The sequence below is a fragment of the Malus sylvestris genome, chromosome 6, assembly GCF_916048215.2.
Source record: "Malus sylvestris chromosome 6, drMalSylv7.2, whole genome shotgun sequence".
NCBI lineage: Eukaryota > Viridiplantae > Streptophyta > Magnoliopsida > Rosales > Rosaceae > Malus > Malus sylvestris.
This window is the reverse complement of record NC_062265.1, coordinates 30,101,225-30,119,673: the sequence shown is the minus strand read 5'-3', so window position 1 is coordinate 30,119,673 and position 18,449 is coordinate 30,101,225. Positions and strand designations below refer to the sequence as shown.

At 39.6% G+C, this 18,449-nt stretch overlaps 2 protein-coding genes across 8 annotated transcripts; one reads left to right on the top strand and one right to left on the bottom strand.

Annotated features, from left to right (window-relative positions):
- Positions 1-629: 629 nt before the first annotated feature.
- On the bottom strand, positions 630-15,197 carry LOC126626195 (putative pentatricopeptide repeat-containing protein At3g01580). Of its 4 annotated transcripts, none has more exons than XM_050295427.1 (4): positions 12,538-15,197; positions 1,352-1,532; positions 1,042-1,195; positions 630-881 (listed from the first exon to the last, which is right to left on the bottom strand). In XM_050295427.1, exons 1-2 carry the CDS (start codon positions 15,056-15,058, stop codon positions 1,507-1,509), a joined length of 2,547 nt encoding a protein of 848 aa, XP_050151384.1. In that variant the 5' UTR covers positions 15,059-15,197; the 3' UTR covers positions 630-881; positions 1,042-1,195; positions 1,352-1,506. The 4 variants fall into 4 exon arrangements, with proteins under 4 accessions (XP_050151384.1, XP_050151387.1, XP_050151388.1 ...); XM_050295430.1 differs by having other exon boundaries at positions 630-876; XM_050295431.1 differs by having other exon boundaries at positions 1,352-1,637; positions 12,643-15,197.
- On the top strand, positions 4,224-18,269 carry LOC126626204 (uncharacterized). Of its 4 annotated transcripts, none has more exons than XM_050295444.1 (11): positions 4,224-4,390; positions 5,722-6,000; positions 15,500-15,574; positions 15,696-15,782; positions 15,880-15,936; positions 16,036-16,128; positions 16,905-16,977; positions 17,120-17,195; positions 17,326-17,416; positions 17,703-17,826; positions 17,928-18,269. In XM_050295444.1, exons 2-11 carry the CDS (start codon positions 5,950-5,952, stop codon positions 17,930-17,932), a joined length of 732 nt encoding a protein of 243 aa, XP_050151401.1. In that variant the 5' UTR covers positions 4,224-4,390; positions 5,722-5,949; the 3' UTR covers positions 17,933-18,269. The 4 variants fall into 4 exon arrangements, with proteins under 4 accessions (XP_050151401.1, XP_050151402.1, XP_050151400.1 ...); XM_050295445.1 differs by lacking the exons at positions 15,500-15,574; positions 15,696-15,782; positions 15,880-15,936; ... (3 more) ...; positions 17,326-17,416; positions 17,703-17,826 and adding exons at positions 6,100-6,174; positions 6,264-6,350; positions 6,447-6,503; ... (3 more) ...; positions 7,902-7,992; positions 8,280-8,403 and having other exon boundaries at positions 4,225-4,390; XM_050295443.1 differs by lacking the exons at positions 15,500-15,574; positions 15,696-15,782; positions 15,880-15,936; ... (4 more) ...; positions 17,703-17,826; positions 17,928-18,269 and adding exons at positions 6,100-6,174; positions 6,264-6,350; positions 6,447-6,503; ... (4 more) ...; positions 8,280-8,403; positions 8,506-8,978 and having other exon boundaries at positions 4,226-4,390.
- The last annotated feature ends 180 nt before the right edge of the window (positions 18,270-18,449 follow it).

The window sequence follows — 18,449 nt, the reverse complement described above, 5'->3', positions numbered from 1 at the left end:
CAAAGGAACGGACCGCTTTGTATAATACTATCAAGCCTCACACATAGATACAAGCTCAAAGCATGGGTGCCGTTTCTTATGAGCGTCAAACCAGTCATCTAGTCAGACAACCGTACCAAAGTTTTCTCCTTATAATATAATATATGTGAGAACCTAAAGGCCCTATGAAAACTCCAACTCATACTGATGTGCCTTGACATCATTTTGATGGTATACACACCAAACTTGAAAGGATTTGACATACAAATTGTTGTGTTGTGTTACATCCAACCTAAGTATTTAGGTTAGAAAAGATTTGAAATTTGATGTTGGTGGGTCAATGTGTCCCTCCCCCCCCCCCCCCCACCCCAGCTGTGTGGATGTTGTTCTTCCTTTTTTCTCCAGGCAATCCTCTCTGTACTGGTCCTATTGGAAATTGCCTCGTTACAATCTTTCGAGGGCCCGTCGACTTATCGAAAAAACCTTCCCTATCACCGATCGTATACAACAGATGTAATAATTTTGCTCATTTTGACTTTGTGATTTGTATACAACCGATTATACCTAAGATTTTCTCCGGTTTATGATTTTATGACCAAGAACTTGCTTTCTTTCAACCTGGTTTACAAATTGGATGGCAATAGAAAAAGTGGCAAATGAAACTGCTATACAAATTAGAAATGCATTTCACATAACCGGGATCTGCAATCTTCATGTTTTATGTACAGACGGGTTCTTACGAATTTCAGAAAATTGGTGCACTACATCTTTAGAAACACGTTTTCAACACGCTGGTTGCGATGTAGCATCAGTAGCCATTCCCATCGAGAAAGCTATGACTAACTGTCGTAGAGGTTGTGCAACATCCATCGTGAAGCAACAATGAGCACTCTAACACTGTCCTGCAGTTGAAGCAAACTAGACTTATTTGCGGTTTTCAAACTCGAATGCATTTACCTAAGATGCAGCTTAATTTTCAAGTTTTTAACTGAGAGATCTCCTTCAACTTTCCCCCCTCCCACATCCTGCGCCCCAATTCACAAAAGTAAAAGGAACTTTTACCTTGTTTTCGCAGCAGATGATTCAGTTTCATCTGCTTTCAATGGGATGATCACGGGACTAAAACTTTACGTACGTCATCCGTCAGTTTAATCATTTGTATTCCAGAATCCCGCAGAGACTGAGCCACTTGTTGCAACTGGCCAACTGCAAAACACTGCATCCAAAACACCAATCATATAAATGTAGGAAAAAGGGACCATAACTTTTCTGTCTAAACGTAGTACCTTTAATTCTTAAACTGAACTGAAATTAAAGCTTGAATATAATATCAAATCGCATCAAATTAATCAGAAATTCATGTTAAACTTACTCTCGAAATGCTTCCATATGCAAAGGCCAACCGCTTGCAAAGATAGATGGATAGGCCTCACTGAATGGGAATATCTCAATCCTCCTCAATCACTCGAAACACTGAAAGGGTTTCCTCTCTATTAATACCAACATGGCATAGCAATTGACTGAGAATCATCCAATCATCAATTCCGCTGAACCTGTTCGGCTATGGTTTCTACTCGCAACCGGAAACAGCAAATCATCGTCTTTAAATGATGAAAGATTTTCATGATTAACCTCATCATGCCGAACACTTACTGTAGGTGATTGAGGCTTATATCCTGCCTTCCTTATTTCATTTGTTAAACATTCAACCGTAGCATATATCTCCTCCAACTGATTATGAGACTGATCACCCGCCATAAATACATGAACATTACTATCGACTTCAATCCAACTGCAGCCAGGTGTCTTCTTGAGCCCCCTGCCTTTGATATCCGATCTAATCCTAGTAACATCATTCCATTTCCCATACTCTTCATACAAGTTTGCAAGAAGTGTACGGTAACCAATACTAGTGGGATCGAGTTCAAAGATATGATCAGACACAACTTCTGCAAGTCTTTCATCACCGTGAATTTTGCATGATCCGAGCAATGATCCCCATACACGATCATCTGGGGTACAAGGCATTGCCAAAATAATATCGTATGCATGTTTTAGATGGCCAGCTCGGCCTAAAAGATCAACCATGCAGGTGTACTGTTCAAGTCGAGGTTCAATTGTGAAATCCTCGACCATACGTTTAAAATATTTCAATCCCTCTTCAACCCTCCCTGCATGGCTGCAAGCAGACAGTAGAGCTGTAAAAGTCGCATGGTCAGGCTTCATTCCTGTTGCTTCCATTTTCTCAAATAAACCGAATGTTTCATCCACATGACCGTGCATTCCTAACCCCAAAAGAATTGAATTCCATGATACTTCAGTTCTTTCAGGCATGCTCTCAAATATAGCCCATGAGCTCTTCATGTCTCCACATTTTGCATAGGTAGTTATAAGGGAATTGCTCACAAGAACATTGGACTCAAATTCTTGTCGTAAAATGTAACTGTGAACCTCCTTGCACGACTTCATGACTGACAACTGAGCACAAACTGACAGCATACTCGCAACTGTCACGGCATTGGGTTTGACTCCATCGGACTGCATGTCGAGGAATGCCTTTAAAGCTTCATCCGGAAACTCATTCTGAGTATATCCAGATATCAAGGCATTCCAAGATACCAAATCTCTAGCAGGTAGTCTATAAAAGACAATTTGAGCTGACTCCATGTCTCTGCATTTCGCATACATATCGACTAAGGCACCTCCGACAAAAACATCTGAATCAAACCCCATTTTGACTACTAGCCCATGGATTTCCATGCCTCTAGGCCTAACAGCCAAGGAAGAACAGGCTCGCAGAACAGCCAATACGATGACAGAATCCACAAAGCCATATTCTAACACATAGTTATGGAACAGATTCAATGCCTCATGAGGACGACTGCTTTGAGCGAAATTTGATATGACAGCTCCCCACATGACAATGTTACGATTTTGAGATCTTTGAAAGATTTCAAGACCAGCTTTGCTATCACCGCATTTAAAATACATGTCCATAAGAGCCGTTTCAACTCTTGCATCATGGTTCAATTGAATGCTATAACAGAACTTATGGATTTGCCTTCCCAATGCTAAATCCAACAGCTGAGAGCACAAACCTATAACAGCGATCATTGTGGAAGTATCTGGTGATAAACCAATTTCTAACATCTCTAGGAACAACTCCACTGCTTGTGGCAAACGCCCGTTCGCAACATAGCCCGAGATCATCACATTCCATATCACCGGATTCCCTCTGATCGATTCTTCATAAACAATGCTCCCAAAAACATATTCCCCATTCTTTACATCCCCACATTTCATGTACATATCGATTAATCCACTAACCAAGAACTGATCTGTAGCTATCTCCCTTTTCACAACAAACCCATGAATTTCCCTTCCATGAACTGAACACTGAACTGAAGAGCACGATGAGAGAGCCGAAAGGCAAGCCACCCGGTTCGGCAACACCCAGTAATCATTAACCATCCGACTAAACATCCTCAACGAACCCATATAATCTCCCCAATGGCAAAGCCCAGATATCATAGTATTCCAAGAAACCAAATCTCTCTCACGCATTTTCTCAAACAGCTGGATTGCATCCTCAACAGCCCAGCACTTCCAGTAAACACCCAAAAGCGAATTGACATCGTAAACATCATCCAAAACTCCTAATTTCAAAACGTGCCCATGAATCTCGCGAGCCTTTCCGGCATCACAAAGCCCCCCGAACGCCTTAATCAAACAGGGAAAGAATCGAAATTCCGAAACCGGCAGACCAAATTCAAGAACTTTGACGTAAATGGTGATTGCATCTTCGAAGTTCCCGTCCTCCACGTAGTCCTTAATCAGCTGGCCGGCCGACGACACTTCGAGCAGCGAACTCTCCCGCGAAAACCCACGTCCCAGAATCGGTTTCCGAGATGGGGCTTTCAGGAACTGGATTCCGGAGCAGAAATTATGAAACTTTGAAGTAAAAGATAGAAAGCACGGCGTACTTGGACGTCGGAATTTGTAGTGTGACGCCGCCTCCGATTGTATTGCCGGGTAATGAATTGAATACCAGCCTTGTGGCACTACAAACGCCATCTCTACAACGTAATGGTAACGCGAATTGAAATCTGAACTCGTCGGAGCTAAAGAAGCAGCCGTCTCCCTGAGCCGTCGTAAAAAGCCGCGGGATTATCTCCAAGGAACAGATAAGATTAAATAAGCACCGGATTAAATAATCCGGCCCACCTTTTTTACACGGTATGTACCCGCTTGCTTATACCATCCATTTTCACGGTATAATTAGTCGGGCTCTCTTCTCTCCCGACGCAGTCTTCCGCTTCCTCTCCAGACGAATTCTTCCGCTCCAGGCACTCTCTCTTCCTCTCCAGGCGCTCTCTCTTCCTCTCCAGACGCCATCTTGCTCTCATCCCAGGTATGTCTTCTCACAGTCTTCTTCTTCGTTTGAATCACAATTCGTCTTTTCAATTTTCTTCTTCTGGGATTCCGCCCCTCCCTCTATTCTTCCCCCTCCTCCTATTTTTCTTGCAATTGATTGAATCTAGTTATTATTTTCTCTCTAATTATGCAATTGATTATGTAAATTTGTGTTTTAATTAGAATTTTTGAATTTTAAGGTTTGCTATTGGGGTCGAATTTTAGGGTTTTCAATTTTCTTCTTCTGGGTTTGTTGTTGGTGTTTAACTTTAATTAGAATTAATGATTGGGTAGAGTGGGAGTGTGCAGTTCAATTTTCTTCTTCTGGGTTTGTTGTTGGTGTTCTCTGTCTCTCATTCCCCATCACCGTCTATGGCCCGAAAATTAGATCCCAATTGCTGTTCTTCTCAGTTTTTGCATCACTCCCTCTCAGCTTTTATCCATTTTTTAATTTTTATGTGAATTTTACTTTTTATCTGGATATATATATGTGTGAATAATTTCGGACTAGGGATGTTGAATTGTTGATTGGCATTGAATTGTTGAATTTCGGACTAGGGTTGTTGAATTGTTGATTGGAATTTTTATCTGGATATATATATGTGTGAAGACAACCACAGATGCCAAATTAGAATGGGAAAAAAATTATCAAATTAACAAAACACAAGGCAGGAAACTTAACTCAAAACTAGTACCAAAGTTGCTTGTATCTTTATACGAAGTTTTACAAGCTGCTTTTAGAAAAGGAGTGGATCCAAAACCTGAGATTGCTTCAGAATTGTCAAAGATGGATTTGTCTATTGAGGATTAAATCAAGGCACTAAATATTCTTTTCGAAAAGCCACAGAATGAGAGGACATTCTTGTCTTTGGATGGTGCAATGAAAAAAGCTTTTGTACTCATGTTACTTGGACAAAGTAACCGCAATTGACATTTCAAACCAACAACAATATATTTTGTTAAAAGCAGCATGCATATCTTTTGTTAAAAGCTACAGCATGCATATATTTTGTTAAAAGCAGCATGCATATGTTTTGGCTATTTGGACAAACTGTTTCTTACTAAAACCAACTTGCATTTGTATATTTTATGAACTTGAATATGTGGTTGGATTATATAATATAACGATTGTAGTTGTTTTTTGTGAACCTTCTTTTATGTTATTGGAAAATATTTTGAATTTGATGTATGAAATTTACTATGTTTGTTTGTTATTTGAAAATTTGTGTGGTTTTCAATAGGTATAAATATGAGAAAAGTTCAACAAACAAAGAAAGATTTGTTAATTTTTTTTTTCTCTTGTCCTATCCGGTTCAGTACCAAACACAGTATAAATAATACGGTCATTAATTCGATACTGCACCAAACGCCCGATTAATTTAGTCAGTACTATCCGGTGGCTATTTATCTTATTCGACAGAAATAGTCAGTTCGAGCTACCAAACGAGGGCTTATTGGGGGCTTCTCTGCCGCTTACGTTGTCGTCTTCCTTCTACTCGAGCCTGCCGAAGGAGCTTCTTCTTATCGCCGATTACTCGTCAAAAACTCGGAAATTCAATGGAAGAAAAACCTTCCGGTTCCCCGGCGAGCTTCATCGACAAGCCAGTGGTAAGAGCTCCTATTTCCTATTCCCCTCCAGTTCGATTCGAACCGGTACCTGCAATATCTCCGGTATGTTTCTGTAATTTCGAATTTCGTGGTGCTTAGATTCCCGGCGATGTGGTTCTCGACCTCTCCGACATGACTAACCAAACCATCAAGCTCGGCGGCGGTCTCCGCCAGGTCCCTTTCTCTCTCCTCCTCCCGCTCTCCCCCTCTCCCTCTCTCCCTCTCTTTGCATTCATTTCTGAATAAAAGATTGAAAATTTCAGGATTTTGATTCAATAGTTGCGATGAAGGCTGGTACTTTGAGGTTTACGAAGCCGAACAAGTATTGGGTCGAAACATCTCAGAAAAGGGTAAGCAATTTTCCCTTCAATTCACTCTTTTAAATACAAAAGTATAATTTTTTCAGTTGCATATGGTATTTCAATTTTGTTGGGTTTTTTGTACAGTATGTGCCTTGTGTGGGGGACTCGGTACTTGGAATCGTGGCGGATTCGAGAGCAGATGTAAGAACTTGAACATGTCTTTGTTGCATTTTGATGATTATTGGTTCTTTGGTGCTGGTCTATTGCTTATGAATTTGGTTTGTATTTGTTTGGATTTAGAATTTTCTGGTGGACATTAAAGGACCTACATTGGCGTATCTGCCGGTGCTTGCTTTCGAAGGAGGAACTAGGCGAAACATACCAAAGTTTGAGGTTTGTAAAGTTTAATTTACATCTATATGTGTTGCTATGCTACTCATATTATTGATAGTATACAGAAACATGAGTATTTGAAGAAAAGAAGACCGTACAAGTGTGTGTTAGATGCGCACTTACTAATTATGGTTTAAGTATTAAGTTTTAAATTTATTCAACTGTCAATACTTACTAATTATGGATCAACTGTATGATCTACATAACATCAGTAGCCTCAATACTTCGCTCGCAATCGAAACATCTTGTTTTAGACCAGTTGTTATTACTCCCAAGTAAAATAAAAGTTGTAAATATATGAGGGAGCTTTTATGAGCTTAAAATTTGTCATAATCTTGTTATTAGTGACTGATTCTAACTCACTGTAACTTAAATGATTTTCATAGTCACGTCAAACAAGTAATTAGAACATGATTAGGCTCCAGTGTAGTTAGAAAATGTTTGTTAGAAACAAGTAATTTTCTAAATCGTTTTTTTTTTCTTTGGGGGTGGGGATGGGAGGAGAGAGAGATAAGGAACAGGGTTACATCTCTTCAATGGGAAGTTCAGTTTAAAGCTATGAAACCCTAGTTTAAAACCAGAATTGGAATTATGTAGAAAAGCTGCTTGGCCAAATAGCGCTAGGGAGTTTCTTCCTGTATTGAAGTATTTTCATTGTTGTAATTTTGGTCCGTAGCAGTTAGCACAATAGTCAATTACTCACTTTCAACTTCAAATTCTGGGCTTTGTTTTTATATTTTGTACTGTTTAGAAATGGCTAATCAGTTACTTGACAGGTGGGTACATTGCTGTATGTTCGGGTTGTGAAGGCAAACCCTGGCATGAATCCTGAGTTGTCATGCACTGATGGTTGGTTTTCTATCTTATTCGTTTTCATTTGGGACGCACTATATTTCGATATGTTTCTCCTGTGTATTAGCTCTTGTAAATGTTGATTTGAATTCCTGTGATGGTTTCTCGACTGTGATTGAAATTGTTGTGTGATTTCTAGCCAGTGGAAAAGCAGCAGAGTATGGTGTCCTTAAAGATGGCTACAATTTTGACTGTTCGACTGGCCTTTCAAGAATGTGAGATGTAGTTCCCTTTCTATGATATATAAGAAGTTCTTAGGGGATAGATACTACTCTAGAGCACATAGTCAATGCGTAAAACAGGGTTTTTTTTTGGTCCTTCTATGTTATAATTAACCAGTCATCTGGTTTACAGGTTGCTGAGATCGCCAAGATGTCCAGTTCTCGAGGAACTTGGGAAGAAAATTTCGTTTGAAATAGCAGTTGGTTTGAACGGCCGTGTTTGGGTATACTTCATAAATGCCCTTTTATACTTTTGTAAAATTCTTTGTTCTTGTTTGGGTTTATCCTTGCATTCATTGTATCTCCGTGTTATCTTAGATTTTTTTTCTCGGTATCAATAGTGAAACCTATTCAAACTAAGATCGTTGCTTGCTGGGCCTGATTTTATTCGGTCTTGGACACTTTGGCCAAACTTAATTCTCAGTTGGGACATTTTCATTGTTGCAGACTTGTTCTCTACAACTCCCTTTCTGTTTGTAAACATAACTCTTTGGTTCTTTTTAACATTTAGGTCAATGCTGGTTCGCCGTCTTTGATCATCGTCGTTTCTAATGCAATCATGAACTCGGAATCTCTGACTGGAGTGCAGCAGAGAATCATGGTGGATAAACTCATTCAGAATTTGAAGTTATCAAGTTAGTCTGTTACGGTGATACCTATTTGATTCAAACCCCAATTATTTCCTCTCTGACTCTCTTGTGATACGAAACTAACTCTCTTTAATGCTTTTTGTGTAGCATGACAATGCAAGACCTGCAAGCTTTGCAGCTGTCAAATTCACCCGTTGTGTTGTCCACAAGACATTTTGCGACGAGGGTTAAGAAGACAATGAAATCCCGCGATCACAATCTCATATGGTAAAACATTCTCGAGCACGAGCCTTTTGACTTGTGTGAACCCGTTAAAGCAGTAGATGGTATGAAACTATTTCTTAACTCTTAACCTAAATTTTGTTACTTGAGCGGGGGAATTCGTCGTGTTAATCGATAATCTGTCTATTGACTCTGCATTTTTTTTCCAAATGAAATTCGACTCAGTGCCAAGATATTCAAATGTTACAGACGATTTCAAGGTTACAATGATGGTCTTGTTCTTTTTACCCCTGTGCCCAACGTGACAACACACATGTCTTTGTTGACGACGAAATTATTGTACTACTTGTGTCATCTTGCCAGAAATTGGCCAAGCAATAAATGATGATTTCGTTTTACCCCTTTGCTCTCAAATGGATCAATGAAGTTGTACGGTATTGACCCATAAAAGCTTTTAGGTAAAAAAACTGTTTGAATCCCCGGTTGGAAGCAGATTGAGATGCTCAAAATTTCTTACAGATGAAGATACTGAAGAAGTGATTTCTGCGTATCTCTTTTTTCCGTTCCCCACCCATGTTTAGTTGTCTTTGAATTGAATAAATTAAAAGAAAATTAAGAAACGTAATTAAACAGAGGTGTCTTAATGGAAACAAGAGGGTGTCATTTCTCTCGTCATCTAATTACTATCTTTCTTTGTTGATTGTTTGACCGCTAACTAGTTATTATACGAGTATCCGTCGTGCTAGGGTTTTAGCACTCTTTGTCTCTGTTCATGCTGAGGGGAAGAAAGGAATTGGATCCTCTCCTGAGCACAAGCTTAGGATCCTCCTGACCAGCCCACGTGAGCCGTTGGATTTTGATCAAACGGCTACAATTATTATAACTTTTAAAGGGACCCTTTGTTTGTAGCAGTTGGATCAAAATCCAACGGCTCACGTGGACTGGTCAGCAGGATCCTGAGCTTGTGCTTAGGAGAGGATTCAATTCCGGGAAGAAAAGAGGAAATAAATACAATATCCGCCTGACTAGATATATAACAAGTCGAGATGGTAAATCAACTCATTGAGTTGTTAACATGTATCTATTAAAATTAGTTTAATTTGATATCACCATATTATAGAACTAAGATTGGTAATGATGATAATGGTGTAAGATGATGAGCCAATGGATTGAATGGCTACGCCTAATAACAAAGGAAAACTAATGAAAATTGTTTGAAAACTTTGAGTTTTAACGATAAGGACAAAATAAATGGTAAAGTGAATAGTACTATTATTGACTTTTTAGTGTAAAAATGCGATTTTTCGTTAAAATGAACAGTACCGGGAACTTTTCATTAAAGTTCTCTAATAACAAAGCTGACACAGACACAATCAGCCTTGCAATCTAAATGACTACTTTCTTCTCCGAACTTTGGCTGCACTGTTAGAATTAGGGATGAGCAAATACCCATTGGTTAGGGGTAACCGCGGTTACCCACCCATTCAAATTAAACGGTTACGGTTATGGGTAACCGTTTAGATAAATAAACGATTATGGGTATAACCGTTTACCCACTAAATTTAAATGGTCGGTTATGGGTATTAACCACGGTTATAAACGGGGTAACCGTTTACCCATCTATTTTATATATGTAAAACTAACACAAATCATGTTCTCGATCCAATAATACTTAGCACCCAATAAATTAGCAAGGAATTCATCGGTCCTTCTCTCAATCAAGGTATTAAATATCGATGATATCGGAAATATCGGTAGTCCAAAAACACGGAAATTTCGATGGAAATATCGGGATATTATCGATATCGATAAAAATTGAATAAAAACCACGGAAATTGTAAGAAAAACTTGGAAATTTTTATTGAAACTTTACAGGATGTTTATTTAGTCAATTATCTATTAGTTTATCACAAAAAATTGGAAGGAAATGCATTGCATGATAGATATAACTGATTTAAGTTGATTATATAGCGAGCTAGCAAACATTGTGAGTGTAGAAAATATGTAGTAATTAATGAAAGAAGTTTAAACACACCATAATCATTTATATATAATGAATTAGTACAATATTTTACACTTTATACATTGCATGATAAGATACATGAGTGACTTAGCAAGGTCTAAAATATCGATGATATCGGAAATATCGGTAGTCCAAAAACACGGAAATTTCGATGGAAATATCGAGATACTATGGATATTTTAGACCATGAGTGTCAAACCAGTCACCTAGTCAGACAATCGTACCAAAGTTTTCTCTTTATAATATATGTGTGAACCTAAAAGCCCTATGAAAACTCCAACTCATACTGATGTGCCTTGACATCATTTTGATGGTATACACACCAAACTTGAAAGGATTTGACATAAAAATTGTTGTGTTGTGTTACATCCAACCTAAGTATTTAGGTTAGAAAAGATTTGAAATTTAATGTCGGTGGGTCAATGTGTCCCTCCCCAACACCCCAGCTGTGTGGATGTTGTTCTTCCTTTTTTCTCCAGGCAATCCTCTCTGTACTGGTCCTATTGGAAATTTCCTCGTTATGATCTTTAGAGGGTACCGTCGACTTATCGAAAAAACCTTCCCTATCACCGATCGTATACAACAGATGTAGTAATTTTGCTCATTTTGATTTTGTGACTTGTATACAACCGATTATACCTAAGATTTTCTCCGGTTTATGATTTTATGACCAAAGAGGTCGCACTTGGTACGATGGCAAGTGCCTTCGCCCATGAGCGGTAGGTCTCGGGTTCGAGACTTGGGAGCAGCCTCTCCATAAATGGGGGTAAGGCTAGCCGACATTCACCTCTCCCAGACCCTGCGTAAAGCGGGAGCCTTGTGCACTGGGTACGACCTTATGATTTTATGACCAAGAACTTGCTTTCTTTCAACCTGGTTTACAAATTGGATGGCAATAGAAAAAGTGGCAAATGAAACTGCTATACAAATTAGAAATGCATTTCACATAACCGGGATCTGCAATCTTCATGTTTTATGTACAGTGTTGAGCAGGTCATTTGTACATTTTCCGACAGACGGGTTCTTACGAATTTCAGAAAATTGGTCTCATAAACACCTGACTCAGACATTTTCATGTCTTGAAACTCCAGGCAGCTCCCGACGATATTCCAAAGACTCAAGGTTCTTCCTTAACCATCGGTGCACTACATCTTTAGAAACACGTCTTCAACACGCTGGTTGCGATGTAGCATCAGTAGCCATTCCCATCGAGAAAGCTATGACAACTGTCGTAGAGGTTGTGCAACATCCATCGTGAAGCAACAATGAGCACTCAACACTGTCCTGCAGTTGAAGCAAACTAGACTTATTTGCGGTTTTCAAACTCGAATGCATTTACCTAAGATGCAGCTTAATTTTCAAGTTTTTAACTGAGAGATCTCCTTCAACTTTCCCCCCTCCCACATCCTGCACCCCAATTCACAAAAGTAAAAGGAACTTTTACCTTGTTTTCTCAGCAGATGATTCAGTTTCATCTGCTTTCAATGGGATGATCACGGGACTGTAAAACTTTACGTTCATCCGTCAGTTTAATCATTTGTATTCCAGAATCCCGCAGAGACTGAGCCACTTGTTGCAACTGGCCAACTGCAAAACACTGCATCCAAAACACCAATCATATAAATGTAGGAAAAAGGGACCATAACTTTTCTGTCTAAAAGTAGTACCTTTAATTCTTAAACCGAACTGAAATTAAAGTTTGAATATAATATCAAATCGCATCAAATTAATCAGAAATTCATGTTAAACTTACTCTCGAAATGCTTCCATATGCAAAGGCCAATCGCTTGCAAAGATAGATGGATAGGCCTCACCGAATGGGAATATCTCAATCCTCCTCAATCACTCGAAACGGTGAAAGGGTTTCCTCTCTATTAATAGCAACATGGCCTAGCAATTGACTGAGAGTCATCCAATCATCAATTCCGCTGAACCTGTTCGGCTATGGTTTCTACTTGCAACCGGAAACAGCAAATCATCGTCTTTAAATGATGAAAGATTTTCATGATTAACCTCACCATGCCGAACACTTACTGTAGGTGATTGAGGAATATATCCTGCCTTCCTTATTTCATTTGTTAAACATTCAACTGTAGCATATATCTCCTCCAACTGCTTATGAGACTGATCACCCGCCATAAATACATGAACATTACTATCGACTTCAATCCAACTGCAGCCAGGTGTCTTCTTGAGCCCCCTGTCTTTGATATCCGATCTAATCCTAGTAACATCATTCCATTTCCCATACTCTTCATACAAGTTTGCAAGAAGTGTACGGTAACCAATACTAGTGGGATCGAGTTCAAAGATATGATCAGACACAACTTCTGCAAGTCTTTCATCACCGTGAATTTTGCATGATCCGAGCAATGATCCCCATACACGATCATCTGGGGTACAAGGCATTGCCAAAATAATATCGTATGCATGTTTTAGATGGCCAGCTCGGCCTAAAAGATCAACCATGCAGGTGTACTGTTCAAGTCGAGGTTCAATTTTGAAATCCTCGACCATACGTTTAAAATATTTCAATCCCTCTTCAACCCTCCCTGCATGGCTGCAAGCAGACAGTAGAGCTGTAAAAGTCGCATGGTCAGGCTTCATTCCTGCTGCTTCCATTTTCTCAAATAAACCGAATGTTTCATCCGCATGACCGTGCATTCCTAACCCCAAAAGAAATGAATTCCATGATACTTCAGTTCTTTCAGGCATGCTCTCAAATATAGCCCATGAGCTCTTCATGTCTCCACATTTTGCATAGGTAGTTATAAGGGAATTGCTCACAAGAACATTGGACTCAAATTCTTGTCGTAAAAGGTAACTGTGAACCTCCTTGCACGACTTCATGACTGACAACTGAGCACAAACTGACAGCATACTCGCAACTGTCACGGCATTGGGTTTGACTCCATCGGACTGCATGTCGAGGAATGCCTTTAAAGCTTCATCTGGAAACTCATTCTGAGTATATCCAGATATCAAAGCATTCCAAGATACCAAATCTCTAGCAGGTAGTCTATAAAAGACAATTTGAGCTGACTCCATGTCTCTGCATTTCGCATACATATCGACTAAGGCACCTCCGACAAAAACATCTGAATCAAATCCCATTTTGACTACTAGCCCCTGGATTTCCATGCCTCTAGGCCTAACAGCCAAGGAAGAACAGGCTCGCAGAACAGCCAATACGATGGCAGAATCCACAAAGCCATATTCTAATGCATGGTTATGGAACAGATTCAATGCCTCATGAGGACGACCGCTTTGAGCGAAATTTGATATGACAGCTCCCCACATGACAATGTTACGATTTTGAGATCTTTGAAAGATTTCAAGACCAGCTTTGCTATCACCGCATTTAAAATACATGTCCATAAGAGCCGTTTCAACTCTTGCATCATGGTTCAATTGAATGCTAAAACAGAACTTATGGATTTGCCTTCCCAATGCTAAATCCAACAGCTGAGAGCACAAACCTATAACAGCGACCATTGTGGAAGTATCTGGTGATAAACCAATTTCTAACATCTCTAGGAACAACTCCACTGCTTGTGGCAAACGCCCGTTCGCAACATAGCCCGAGATCATCACATTCCATATCACCGGATTCCCTCTGATCGATTTTTCATAAACAATGCTCCCAAAAACATATTCCGCATTCTTTACATCCCCACATTTCATGTACATATCGATTAATCCACTAACCAAGAACTGATCTGTAGCTATCTCCCTTTTCACAACAAACCCATGAATTTCCCTTCCATGAACTGAACACTGAACTGAAGAGCACGATGAGAGAGCCGAAAGGCAAGCCACCCGGTTCGGCAACACCCAGTAATCATTAACCATCCGACTTAACATCCTCAACGAACCCATATAATCTCCCCAATGGCAAAGTCCAGATATCATAGTATTCCAAGAAACCAAATCTCTCTCACGCATTTTCTCAAACAGCTGGATTGCATCCTCAACAGCCCAGCACTTCCAGTAAACACCCAAAAGCGAATTGACATCGTAAACATCATCCAAAACTCCTAATTTCAAAACGTGCCCATGAATCTCGCGAGCTTTTCCGGCATCACAAAGCCCCCCGAACGCCTTAATCAAACAGGGAAAGAATCGAAATTCCGAAACCGGCAGACCAAATTCAAGAACTTTGACGTAAATGGTGATTGCATCTTCGAAGTTCCCGTCCTCCACGTAGTCCTTAATGAGCTGGCCGGCCGACGACACTTCGAGCAGCGAACTCTCCCGCGAAAACCCACGTCCCAGAATCAGTTTCCGAGATGGGGCTTTCAGGAATTGGATTCCGGAGCAGAAATTATGAAACTTTGAAGTAAAAGATAGAAAGCACGGCGTACTTGGACGTCGGAATTTGTAGTGCGACGCCGCCTCCGATTGTATTGCCGGGTAATGAATTGAATACCAGCCTTGTGGCACTACAAACGCCATCTCTACAACGTCGTAATGGTAACGCGAGTTGAAATCTGAACTCGTCGGAGCTGAAGAAGCAGCCGTCTCCCTGCGCCGTCGTAAAAAGCCGCGGGATTATCTCCAAGGAACAGATAAGCAAATTATGCGCGCCAATACGGCGTCGTTTTTTGTTAGAACATATAAAATGGCGGGTCTTAAATACCCTTATTGGGGCTTCTCTGCCGCTTACGTTGTCGTCTTCCTTTTACTCGAGCCTACTGAAGGAGCTTCTTCTTATCGCCGATTACTCGTCAAAAATTCGGAAATTCAATAGAAGAAAAATCGTCCGGTTCGCCGGCGAGCTTCATCGACAAGCTAGTGGTAAGAGCTCCTATTTCCTATTCCCCTCCGGTTCGATTCAAACCCGTACCTGCAATATCTCCGGTTTGTTTCTGTAATTTCGAATTTCGTGGTGCTTAGATTCCCGGCGATGTGGTTCTCGACCTCTCCGACATGACTAACCAAACCATCAAGCTCGGCGGCGGTCTCCGCCAGGTCCCTTTCTCTCTCCTCCTCCCCCTCTCCCCCTCTCCCCCTCTCCCCCTCTTCCTCTCTCCCTCTCTCCCTCTCTCCCTCTCTTTGCATTCATTTCTGAATAAAAGATTGAAAATTTCAGGATTTTGATTCAATAGTTGCGATGAAGGCTGGTACTTTGAGGTTTACGAAGCCTAACAAGTATTGGGTCAAAACATCTCAGAAAAGGGTAAGCATTTTTCCCTCCAATTCACTCTTTTAAAATACAAAAGTATAATTTTTTCAGTTGCATATGGTATTTCAAATTTGTTGGGTTTTTTGTATAGTATGTGCCTTGTGTGGGGGACTCGGTACTTGGAATCGTGGCGGATTCGAGAGCAGATGTAAGAACTTGAACATGTCTTTGTTGCATTTTGATGATTATTGGTTCTTTGGTGCTGGTCTATTGCTTATGAATTTGGTTTGTATTTGTTTAGATTTAGAATTTTCTGGTGGACATTAAAGGACCTACATTGGCGTATCTGCCGGTGCTTGCTTTCGAAGGAGGAACTAGGCGAAACATACCAAAGTTTGAGGTTTGTAAAGTTTAATTTACATCAATTGTGTTGCTATGCTACTCATATTATTGATAGTATACAGAAACATGAGTATTTGAAGAAAAGAAAAACCGTACAAGTGTGTGTTAGATGCGCACTTACTAATTATGGTTTAAGTATTAAGTTTTAAATTTATTTAACTTTCAATACTTACTAATTATGGATCAACTGTATGATCTACATAACATCAGTAGCTTCAATACTTCGCTTGCAATCAAACATCTTGTTTTAGACCAGTTGTTATTACTTCCAAGTAAAATAAAAGTTGTAACTATATGAGGGAGCTTTTATGAGCTTAAAATTTGTCATAATCTTGTTATTAGTGACTGATTCTAACTCACTGTAACTTAAATGATGTTCATAGTCACGTCAAACAAGTAATTAGAACATGATTAGGCTCCAGTGTAGTTAGAAAATGTTTGTTAGAAACAAGTAATTTTCATAAATCGTTTTTTTTTTCTTTGGGGGTGGGGATGGGAGGAGAGAGAGATAAGGAACAGGGTTACATCTCTTCAATGGGAAGTTCAGTTTAAAGCTATGAAACCCTAGTTTAAAACCAGAATTGGAATTATGTAGAAAAGCTGCTTGGCCAAATAGCGCTAGGGAGTTTCTTCCTGTATTGAAGTATTTTCATTGTTGTAATTTTGGTCCGTAGCAGTTAGCACAATAGTCAATTACTCACTTTCAACTTCAAATTCTGGGCTTTGTTTTTATATTTTGTACTGTTTAGAAATGGCTAATCAGTTACTTGACAGGTGGGTACATTGCTGTATGTTCGGGTTGTGAAGGCAAACCCTGGCATGAATCCTGAGTTGTCATGCACTGATGGTTGGTTTTCTATCTTATTCGTTTTCATTTGGGACGCACTATATTTCGATATGTTTCTCCTGTGTATTAGCTCTTGTAAATGTTGATTTGAATTCCTGTGATGGTTTCTCGACTGTGATTGAAATTGTTGTGTGATTTCTAGCCAGTGGAAAAGCAGCAGAGTATGGTGTCCTTAAAGATGGCTACAATTTTGACTGTTCGACTGGCCTTTCAAGAATGTGAGATGTAGTTCCCTTTCTATGATATATAAGAAGTTCTTAGGGGATAGATATTACTCTAGTCTAAAGCACATAGTCAATGCATATTTTTTCCTTCTATGTTATAATTAACCAGTCATCTGGTTTACAGGTTGCTGAGATCGCCAAGATGTCCAGTTCTCGAGGAACTTGGGAAGAAAATTTCCTTTGAAATAGCAGTTGGTTTGAACGGCCGTGTTTGGGTATACTTCATAACTGCCCTTTTATACTTTTGTAAAATTCTTTGTTCTTGTTGGGTTTATCCTTGCATTCATTGTATCTCAGTGTTATCTTAGATTTTTTTTCTCGGTATCAATAGTGAAACCTATTCAAACTAAGATCGTTGCTTGCTGGGCCTGATTTTATTCGGTCTTGGACACTTTGGCCAAACTTAATTCTCAGTTGGGACATTTTCATTGTTGCAGACTTGTTCTCTACAACTCCCTTTCTGTTTGTAAACATAACTCTTTGGTTCTCTTTAACATTTAGGTCAATGCTAGTTCGTCATCTTTGATCATCGTCGTTTCTAATGCAATCATGAACTCGGAATCTCTGACTGGAGTGCAGCAGAGAATCATGGTGGATAAACTCATTCAGAATTTGAAGTTATCAAGTTAGTCTGTTACGGTGTTACCTATTTGATTCAAACCCAATTATTTCCTCTCTGACTCTCTTGTGATACGAAACTAACTCTCTCTAATGCTTTTTGTGTAGCGTGACAATGCAAGACCTGCAAGCTTTGCAGCTGTCAAACTCACCCATTGTGTTTTCCAGAAGACGTATTGTGGCGAGGGTTAAGAAGACAATGAAATCCCACGATCACAATCTCATATGCTAAAACATTCTCGAGCACGAGCCTTATGACTTGTGTGAACCCGTTAAAGCAGTAGATGGTATGAAACTATTTCTTAACTCTTAACCTAAATTTTGTTACTTGAGCGGGGGAATTCGTCGTGTTAATCGATAATCTGTCTATTGATTCTGCATTTTTTTTCCAAATGAAATTCGACTCAGTGCCAAGATATTCAAATGTTACAGACGATTTCAAGGTTACAATGATGGTCTTGTTCTTTTTACCCCTGTGCTCAACGTGACACAACACGCATGTCTATGTTGACGACGAAATTATTGTACTACTTGTGTCATCTTGCCAGAAATTGGCCAAGCAGTAAATGATGATTTCGTTTTACCCCTTTGCTCTCAAATGGATCAATGAAGTTGTACGGTATTGACCCA

Excerpts from the sequence above, each read along its gene's own strand:
- LOC126626204 (XM_050295444.1), top strand. The coding sequence starts at position 5,950 with ATGGAAGAAAAACCTTCCGGTTCCCCGGCGAGCTTCATCGACAAGCCA. Across the intron at positions 6,001-15,499 it reads GCTTCATCGACAAGCCAGTG|ATTCCCGGCGATGTGGTTCT; the intron begins GTAAGAGCTCCT and ends CGTGGTGCTTAG. Across the intron at positions 15,937-16,035 it reads TGGCGGATTCGAGAGCAGAT|AATTTTCTGGTGGACATTAA; the intron begins GTAAGAACTTGA and ends GTTTAGATTTAG.
- LOC126626195 (XM_050295427.1), bottom strand. The coding sequence starts at position 15,058 with ATGGCGTTTGTAGTGCCACAAGGCTGGTATTCAATTCATTACCCGGCA. Across the intron at positions 1,533-12,537 it reads TAGAAACCATAGCCGAACAG|GTTCAGCGGAATTGATGATT; the intron begins GTTCAGCGGAAT and ends ATAGCCGAACAG.